Source organism: Mastomys coucha, unplaced genomic scaffold, assembly GCF_008632895.1.
Source record: "Mastomys coucha isolate ucsf_1 unplaced genomic scaffold, UCSF_Mcou_1 pScaffold9, whole genome shotgun sequence".
Taxonomy (NCBI): Eukaryota; Metazoa; Chordata; class Mammalia; order Rodentia; family Muridae; genus Mastomys; species Mastomys coucha.
The window spans coordinates 13,370,531-13,379,949 of NW_022196915.1; the positions used below are offsets into that span (position 1 = coordinate 13,370,531).

The 9,419-nt window shown below is 39.5% G+C and overlaps 1 protein-coding gene across 1 annotated transcript in view; it reads right to left on the reverse strand.

Annotated features, from left to right (window-relative positions):
- Window positions 1-280: 280 nt before the first annotated feature.
- Appl1 (adaptor protein, phosphotyrosine interacting with PH domain and leucine zipper 1) overlaps window positions 281-9,419 on the reverse strand; it is a 56,098-nt gene continuing 46,959 nt past the window's right edge. Inside the window, exons 20-22 of the mRNA XM_031362946.1 lie at window positions 7,564-7,614; window positions 7,019-7,108; window positions 281-5,367 (exon numbers count right to left, since the gene is read on the reverse strand). Of these exons, the coding sequence (XP_031218806.1) occupies window positions 5,224-5,367; window positions 7,019-7,108; window positions 7,564-7,614 (285 nt within the window). The 3' untranslated portion in view covers window positions 281-5,223. The remainder of the gene's footprint in view (window positions 5,368-7,018; window positions 7,109-7,563; window positions 7,615-9,419) is intronic.

Genomic DNA, 9,419 nt, shown 5'->3' on the forward strand with positions numbered 1-9,419 from the left:
ATATTCGTCTTGTTATTTTTAATGATATGTATGTGTGTGTGTCTGTGTAGTGGCATGTGAGCATGTGACATGTGAGCACAATGCCCATCAATGTTAGAAGGAAGTGCTGGATCCACTCAAGCTAAAGTTGCAGGCAAGTGAGCCATCTGATGTGGGTGCTGGAAACTGAACTCAGGCCTCTGGAAGAGCTCAGCCATCTCCCTGGCCCCAGATTGAAAATATCTGAAATTATTTGGAGGAAAAAAAATTCAGAGTAACTATCAAATATTTCATACAAAAATGCTGTATAAAAATCATGGACTTTATTATACATTTTAAAAAATCCAACAACACATTTCTTGAATCCTTGTCAGCAAATACCTATTTTGACAAATGAAAAAATAAGTCCTCTGCTCCACAAGCTATACCATGATCACAAATCCAATTTTAGAGAGATGCTGAATGATTTTTAATTGTACACTGCACAATTGGTTACTATCATTGAAATAAGAATTAATCCATTTACTTACATACAAAAACCATAAAACATACAAAGCAGTCTTACACATAAATTATCATTTAGTCCCCAATATTCACATAACTGAAGTTGGTTACAAGTATAGCCAGAGACTAAATAAAAGTTCAGTATGGACAGGAGTCTGTCCTTGCTGCCTTCGACTTGGGAGGCAGAGGCAAGTGAATATCTGATCTAGCCCAACCTGGTCTGCAGGAAATGTTCCAGGGCTCCCAGGAAGGACTACACAGAAAAACCCTATCTCAGAAAGAATGAATCATCTTTCTTTCATGTCTCAGTCCTCCTTCAGGGAAGATGGTTCGCACCAGTGACACACCATCTAAGCAAGGAGTAGCATTCAATTCTGAGGCCAAACAGAGGGTTATTTGGATAGTAGAAATGCAAAAAGACCCATGGGCGCTTCAAAGATTCAAAACTACTATGAAAATTCCTCAGGGACCACAGTCTCCTGCACCTGTAATGCACTCTCCTCCTCAGAAGATGACTGTCAAGAAACAGCAGAAGTGGAAAATCCCTCCTTGTATTTCCAAGTGAAAGAACTCTAAGGGGTATGCCATTCCATTAGATAAGTGGCTAGTTGCTGATGGAAGAGGACTTCAGATGGTCCATAAAGTGAAAAATTTGCCAAACTGGCTGAAGTACTATACATTGCTGATCGGAAGGCTCAAGAAGCAGTGGAAAAGCCCAAGTAGAAAGTAAGATACCTCAAAAAGAAAAGGAGAAACATGAAGAGAAACTTAGAGCAGTGGCCCAGGAAGCCAGAGACAGGAATGCTGGGATCAAAACAAAACCCATGTGCAAAGAGAGGATAGAGAGGCCCGTGAAAGGGATGAAACCGGTCATGACAGGTGAAAAGAGAGGCAGCATGACCAGAACCTTTACAGGGTAGCTCCGGATAAGAGGTCAAAACTACAGAGAAATGAAATTAAGAAAGCAGTGAAGTCATTGCTCTTGGTGTGCCCAATCCTCGAACTTCCATTTAGTCTTAATAAGCTTATGCTATTAAGAATAATATTCCTGGAAAAGAAATACATAGGAATTAGCCTAATGAAGAATTTTTTTAAATACTTTAAAAATACTTCAAAGTATTTTGATTAACATTAGTATTTTATGCTACCCATTCCTATTAACAAATAAATTTTTAAATAATTTTTTCTTTAAAAATCCATTTCATCTTTATCATAAAAAAAGTTCAGTATGGTTCTAGTTTCCAATCTTTATGTTTTTAAAATAAAAATCTCAAAGAGAAATAAAACAAACTTGCTAAAAACAAAATTGAAAGTTTGCTTGCTACATACAATGGTATATTTAAATATTTAAAAGTATGATCTAAATGCTCAGACTCTGTTATTAAAAGCAAATTCGTTTTCCAGTTCACTCATGTCAGAAGACTTTGTAATATACTAGCTGTAAGGGTCTGCCAGCATTGTCAGTTCAAACTTTAAAGAGTGTAGTTCCTGTAGTTACTCATGTGTGTTCACTGCACGGAATCATCTTACCAACAACATTATGTACATCTTACATCCTTTTCTCAAAATAATGGCAACTTCCTTATCCCAACAATGTGGAGCTAGGAATTCTTTTAAAATTAAACATCAAGTAATCATTAAATAATGGCAAAAACAAGATCAGCTATAGGTAACAGAATGCAGAGTATAATTAGGGAAGCTAAATTTCACTTTTTTTTTAAAAGCAATTTTGTTAATTTCTAAAAAGCTGTGAGCCATGTGGCCAGCCAGTGGCCCTCACTGTTGCTCAGTGTCCATCCTATTTCTTGGTCAAACCACCTTAGTGAAAAATAGGTACCAATCCTCAGGATGAGCCAAGATTCCTCAGGGGAGAGAGCAGATGATGCCAGGGATCCAGCTGACAAGGATGGTCCAGCCCACAGTACAGAGGCTGGGCAGAGGGAATGAGGCAGCCACCCACCAGCACCCCAGCCCTCCAGGGTCATCTCAGCACCCAGGCCTCTCACCATGGCTGGAGTAGCCTGCCACCTCCCTGGGTGCGTCTGTCCTCTGAGTTCTTTCTGTGTGATCTACTTTTTAAGAAGAGTCTGTATTACTTTTTCATACTGGCTGTAGGAGCAGCTGCTAGGAGCTTAGGGGGATGGTTATGTTTTGTTATTTTGTTTTGTTTTGGGTGGGTGGGGGTGGGAGGGCCATTTCTTCACTCTGCTTCAGTTGAACATCTAAGACGCATTAAAACTGTGAAGCTTTCTCAGTGCACTTTGAACATGGTAGAGAATCTGAGCAGACCCCCGTAGGACCAAGACTGCAAAGAGGCAAGGCCTACTTGCCTCTGCCCAGTGACCATAACAGGAATAAACCCAAACTTGGAACAATAAAATCAATTTTGTGCTTCCCTGAAAAAATAAAATAAAAAGCTGGGAGAGATTTTGGAGGATAGTATAACAGCATAAGATCTATACTAACATTTAGGAAGAAGTTCACAGGAGCCTTTGTCAGGAGAGTTAAGTAAAGCTGATGAGCAGGGCTCTGCACAGTGTAATAGTGACAGGAGTTAAATCATCTGAAATGGTCTGATCCACTCAGGATGTGTCCTGGGCACTGGATCACAGTTTGGTCTGACCGGTGGACATGAACGCAACCGGGGGAATTCCTATGAAATATGACTTAAGAAGAATTAGAAAATTCTTGCCTTCAGCCTAAATTTTTATCCAAATATCAGTATTTTGCTACCATACAAAGCACCAACCAAATATAAGTGCCTCCTGATGATGACTACTCTCATTATAAAACAACACATTTCATCTGAAGTAAGCATGACATCTTCTATCAAGAAAAGACTTCATGAAATGGAAAACCTGGGGTGGGGGTAGGGCTCTGTGATAGTTTAGTAAGACTCTGGGTTTGATCCCTATCACTGCCAAAATCAAACAAACAACAAAAACAAAACCAATAGCAACAACGACAAAGCCCAGAAACCTTACCAATCTCAAAATAAAACCTCTTAAAAGCAAGACTTGCCACCACTAATCACAGTCTAACCACAGCAGTTTACAGTTTAACACAGAGAAAACACTACTATGAAGGCATTCCCTTTAGTAAGCCCCAAACAGACTTTTAGCCAGATGCACGCCATAAATTGATAATTATCAATTTATTATCAATTAATTAATAATTATCAATTAATTATTAATTATCACATTTTGGTAACATAAGACTTTAAGGAATATTAAATAACCATTAGTTCCATTTGGCACATGGATAAAAAGGATATCATGATCCTATATATATATCATTATCTTGTTCCTACATAAAACTGTACTTACAGAGTGTGAAACTGAGCAATATGCTGAAAACTAAGACAGAAACAACTTCTAATTCAGAACAAAGAGAAAGCTACTTGTGAAATTAGTGGTTTACCTCTTGAAAATCTATAAACATAGGATTATGTAAAATACTAATCAATATATTTAACCTGTATACATATGTATATACACCTTTTCATGTATATCACATGAAAATAAGGTCTATAAACACAGTTTAAAATCCAAGTAAAGAAAGTTTTGAGAGAAGACAGACTAGAGGGACATGTAATCCTTGGTAGTAAGCTAACTCCATCCTTGGTCCTATAATATATGAGGTGTTCAATTCCTTTTCAGTCTTTCATGGAATTGGATCTTTTACTCACTTGAAAAGTAAAAGTATTTACAATAATTAGTGCAAATTATTTTACACTCATAAATTAGTTATTTGCCTTTGTTGATAAAAAGTGGCAATTCAATACATTATCAAAATGTGGGATTATGAAAATACTGGGATTATCAGTCTGAAATTCAAAAGACTGTTTTCTAAACTAAACTGCACATTTTTATTTAAGCAGTAAACATAATTGTTATAGAACATCTTCTGAAATGTCACTCATTGTCATTAAAAATTATTTCACAATACAGAAAATACAATGTATCAGTCTACAACACTCCCTTTACATGTCAATTCTAATATAAAATGTTTAAACAACAACAACAATCTCAATAAATTCTGAAGTCTTACTCTCTAACCCTTCCTGTTCTGCAGCAATAAGTAAAGTCTCAACCTGAGAACTGAGAAGATGGTAACAAAATACCAAGGGCCACACCAAACACCAGACATGTGTCTGGTGTCTCTCCCACTGCCATGATCTAGTACATCAGAGAAATGGAGCAAGCCACAAACCATCCTGAAGTCAACAGCATCACCTGCCCCGTCCTAGTGATTTTGTACAAATTCTATTGCACTCAATATTGTTAGAACATTTGCAAACTTGTAGAATTCTCCACATAAAGGATTTTAAGCTCATTCAGTTGAACACTCCCTCACTACCAGTAAAACATTCCTAATGAAAGGGAGAGAGTACACACATGAATGTCAGAATCCGAAGAATAAATGATTTCTTATGGAGACAGCCAATTACAATGCAAGATAAAATGTTCACAATTTAAAGGAAAAATATCTTGAGCAAGTGTAATTCCTCAGCAATCTACTACAGAAAAGTAAGCAGGTCTTGTTTAGGAAAGCAGAGTTAGATGATAATGCATAGTATTTTATTTTTAAGGGGAAATGTTCGATATAACCTGTTATTAGTTCAGTCTTTTTAAATGAAGCTGAAGCAGGCAAATATAAAGCTTAATCTCTTCCTTGATCTTTAGCATGGATACGTTTTGCCACATTCCAGGGAAAGGGGGAAATCAAAAAGCAACAAGTTTATGCTTCCGACTCTCTTTTTTTTCCTTCTTCTCCCAAATCACTTTCCTCTGATTGGCTACTGCTAAGAACAAGTTGGCCCTCACTACCAGCCTGGTTTGGTCTACTGGAGGCAGCTATCAACCGACTCTGTTCTTCCAAGTCCTGGTGGAAAGACAAAAAAAAAAAGAAACTAAATGTAACTGTCAGCAGTCAACTATATACCTAAAACTATGGAGCTTTACTGTAATTAAGAGTTATTACAATCCTGTCACGTGCATTAATTCTGATAACCTAATGAAAAGAGAGGCTATAGTCAACAAATAAAAACAACAGCATGAATTTTGACACCATTTGAATAATCCCAAAAAGCAAACATAAAAAAAAGGCTTTTTTTTTACACACACACACCCTTCTTTTTTGTGGCTAATAACCGAGTTCTGACTGTCTTCTCTAACACACCACTCTGCACCCCACTATATACTCCTCTCCACATCTCTGCTACTCCTGCCCTGTTTATCTTGCTAAATCAAGTGTCACTTCCCCTCACCTAAGTTGCACTTCTGTGCTGTCTTTGCCATTTTCTCCTCTCAGCCCTAAACCCAGCTGAGCTCCAGTTCCTGTGTTCTCTACACACACATATTCCCCAGTTACCTTCTCTCTTCTTTCCTACCATCGATGCCACACCCTTGATAGGCAGGCTCCTATAATCTCACAGTTCACCTCATCAAGAACAAAGAGAAAACTACTTGTGAAATTAGTAGTTTGCCTCTGAAAACTGTATACTTTGAATTACTCTTTTGTAGGTTTGATCCTTAGTACCAAAACCTCCTTTAAAAGTGTGTTGTAGCCAGGCAGTGGTGGCTCACGCCTTTAATCCTAGCACTTGGGAGGCAGAGGCAGGTGGATTTCTGAGTTTGAGGCCATCCTGGTCTACAGAGCGAGGTCCAGGACAGCCAGGGATACACAGAGAAACCCTGTCTCGAAAAACAAAACAAACAAAAAAAAAAGAGTGTTGTAGAAGAATGGAGTAGGCCTGAATGACTGCACTGTTGACATAAGCATGGCCTCCTTAAGGACTACAGTGTCTCCACCCCATGGGAAGTGACAAAGCCTTCCTCTGGTCTGTGTGCAGATGTTCAGAGTGTATGCAAAAACTAGCAACCACAACTTCCTCTTCCCTCCTCCTACCACAGGAATGACTCTAACCTGAAACTGCTCCCTACAGACACCTACTGAGACTGCCTATCCCACCTCCAGAGCTGACATAAGAAAATCTGAGTTTGGAGGTTGTTGTGTAGTAGTAGCTGGTGCTACTCCATCAGAAAGAGAGCCCATCCCAGGTTTTCTGTGAATGTGTCTGTCTTTTCTTCAGTATCCATCCTTTCTTCATTTCCTGTCACACCAGTCAGGTTTCCAGAACCAACCTGGGCTGAACACTGTGTGCATATACATGTTTATAGGTATGTCTGTGTGCATGTGCATGTGTGTACATATATGAATATCACACTCTAAAATAACTGTTTCTCGTTCCCACAGTCAGTGTGGCTTTCAAGAAGACAATTACATCTAATTAAGTCTCTCAAAAGAATGTCTTTTGCAGAGAGACTCCTACTTGGTATATGAAAATTCTGGTTTGTTGCTTTAAGAGCAAATTATGTTCTATGTCACAGTGGCTTCCACACAATTTGGATGTCAATTCTTTCCTGCTATGCAATAAATCAACAAGCAGAAATGGACTTCCATTTGTAAATTAAAATCTCAGAGTCACAGTGCGCAATTGGTCATCATCAATCTCACAAAAAAGACTACATACCTTCTCAATCTGCTTCTGTTTGCTGAGCTCTTTCTGTTGTTTCTCTTTTACTCTCTCTATTTCTTTTTGTTTTTCTGATGCCCTACGGTCCTAAAAAGGGGAGGGGAGAATAAAACAAATGTTAAGTAGGAAGTAACTTTAAATTTTACACATTTCAATTAATATGAGCTTTGTAACTTTTCAGTACTTTTATATTAGGCATACAAATAAGTTTTCATTCTACAACACACATTAGTCCAGATTTTTTTTTGTTGGGTTGGGGCTTTTTTTGTTTCCTTTGAGACAGGGTTTCTCTGTGTCTCCTTGACTGTCCTGGAACTCACTGATCTTGAACTCAGAGATCCACCTGCCTCTGCCTCCCAAGTGCTAGGATTAAATGTGTATACGACTGCGTGGCTCCAAATTCTCAATGCCGTATATAAGCAATAGCACCTACTGTTAATCTTGTTTAGCAAAACAATTTTATTTACTGCTATTACAAAAGAGCTTTTATTATACTCCTTTAGCTTAGACATTCTTGGAAATTAAGTGGCTCTGATTCTTACCAGTTCAGCATGCAAAGCTATCTGTTTTGCCAATCCAACAGAATCACAAATCTAAAAGGAGGAAAACAGTAAAACCATCATATTAAACTAGATAGTTTTATATTACACTAAAAATTTCAAATACCCAAATGGATGACATAAATAGTTTCATAATAAAATAAGATAACATACTGCTTCAAATAAGAATTAATTTACTATTTCAACCCCAAAGGATCTCAGCATGTTTCCTTCAGAATTGATGACCTTATACAGCTGGCTTTTCTCTCCACCATGTGTCCATGCTACTTCTCATTATATCAGACTCTCTACTGATAAGAGATCCCAAGAGATCTACTGGTCAAAATACAGACAAAGTAACTGTAGCATGCCCAGGCCCAAATGATACAACTGATATATCTACAGCGCAATCCCTACACACTTAAGGCTGAGGGAAAATCATATAAAAGAGAGTTGACCCAGTTTCTGCAGGACGCCAAACCACAGGCCACTACTTGGGTGATTTGGGCCAGGACCCCAGGGAACTCTTACACTAGCAGTGTCTGAGGGCACTTAACATAGCCACCCACTTCTCCTGAATCAGCCTACACAATGACCACCCCTCCTAGTACAACTTCCCCCAAGCCCTACCACCACTCAGGAGCCCTTTCCCAGAGTTGCTTCTCTGGTGCTCTCCTGGAAGCCTGATGCCTGAGGTCCTACTACTACCAGTCCCTACTACCCTACATCTCCAACAGGGGACAACACGGAGGTCTGAGTGCTGATGGCCAGTGTCCCTCCCCACCTTGTTCCCTACAACAAAGACCAGCAACCCCCAGAAGGATGAAGTCGTCCTCCAAACCAAGTACCTCCACACCAGGACCTTCCTCTGACAGATGGTACTAAGCTTAGCAGAACTCTCTCACTGAAAGGAACAGTTGGGAGAAGGGGAAGTATCACCCCATTCGTGAATAAACATTTGTGAGTGGTTTTAAAAAAGAGAAAGACTTGAAAAGATTGTAAGAGCCAGAAAACCAGAACATCTGCTGTACTGGCTGGTTTTGTGTGTCAACTTGACACAGGCTGGAGTTATCACAGAGAAGGGAGCTTCAGTTGGGGAAGTGCCTCCATGAGATCCAGTTGTGGGGCATTTTCTCAGTTAGTGATCAAGGGGGTAGGGCCCCTTGTGGGTGGTGCCATCCCTGGGCTGGAAGTCTTGGGTTCTATAAGAGAGCAGGCTGAGCAAGCCAGGGGATGCAAGCCAGTAAGAAACATCTCTCCATGGCCTCTGCGTCAGCTCCTGCTTCCTGACCTGCTTGAGTTCCAGTCCTGACTTCCTCTGGTGATCAACAGCAAGATGGAAGTAAGCTGAATAAACCCTTTCCTCCCCAACATGCTTCTTGGTCATGATGTTTGTGCAGGAATAGAAACCATGACTAATACAAAATTGGTAACAGGAGTGGGGTATTCCTGTGACAACCTGACCATGTTTTGGGGAGGATTGTGGAAGGACTTTGGAAGTTTGAGCTAGAAGAGCCATTGGTTGTTAAGAGCTCTATGGGATGTTCTGTAGGAGCTTGGAAGATCATATTGAGAACAGTGCAGAAGATGGAGGCCTGGCTTGTGAAATTTCAGAGGGAAGATTAAAGACTCTTATCAGGGCCATGTTGTTTTGATTGTGAAGATTCTGTGGTTCTGGTTAGCTGGGACTGAAGAATGAGCTGTGATTAACAAGATACCAGAACTACTAAAGTGAAACCTTTGCATTACTGGGACTATTGATGCTGGTCAGCTGAAACTAAGAAATTAGCAGTGATTAAGAAGAGACCAGCATCACTGAGGTGACATCTTCTGGGAAGAGTTTTCTGAGAGCACAAAGA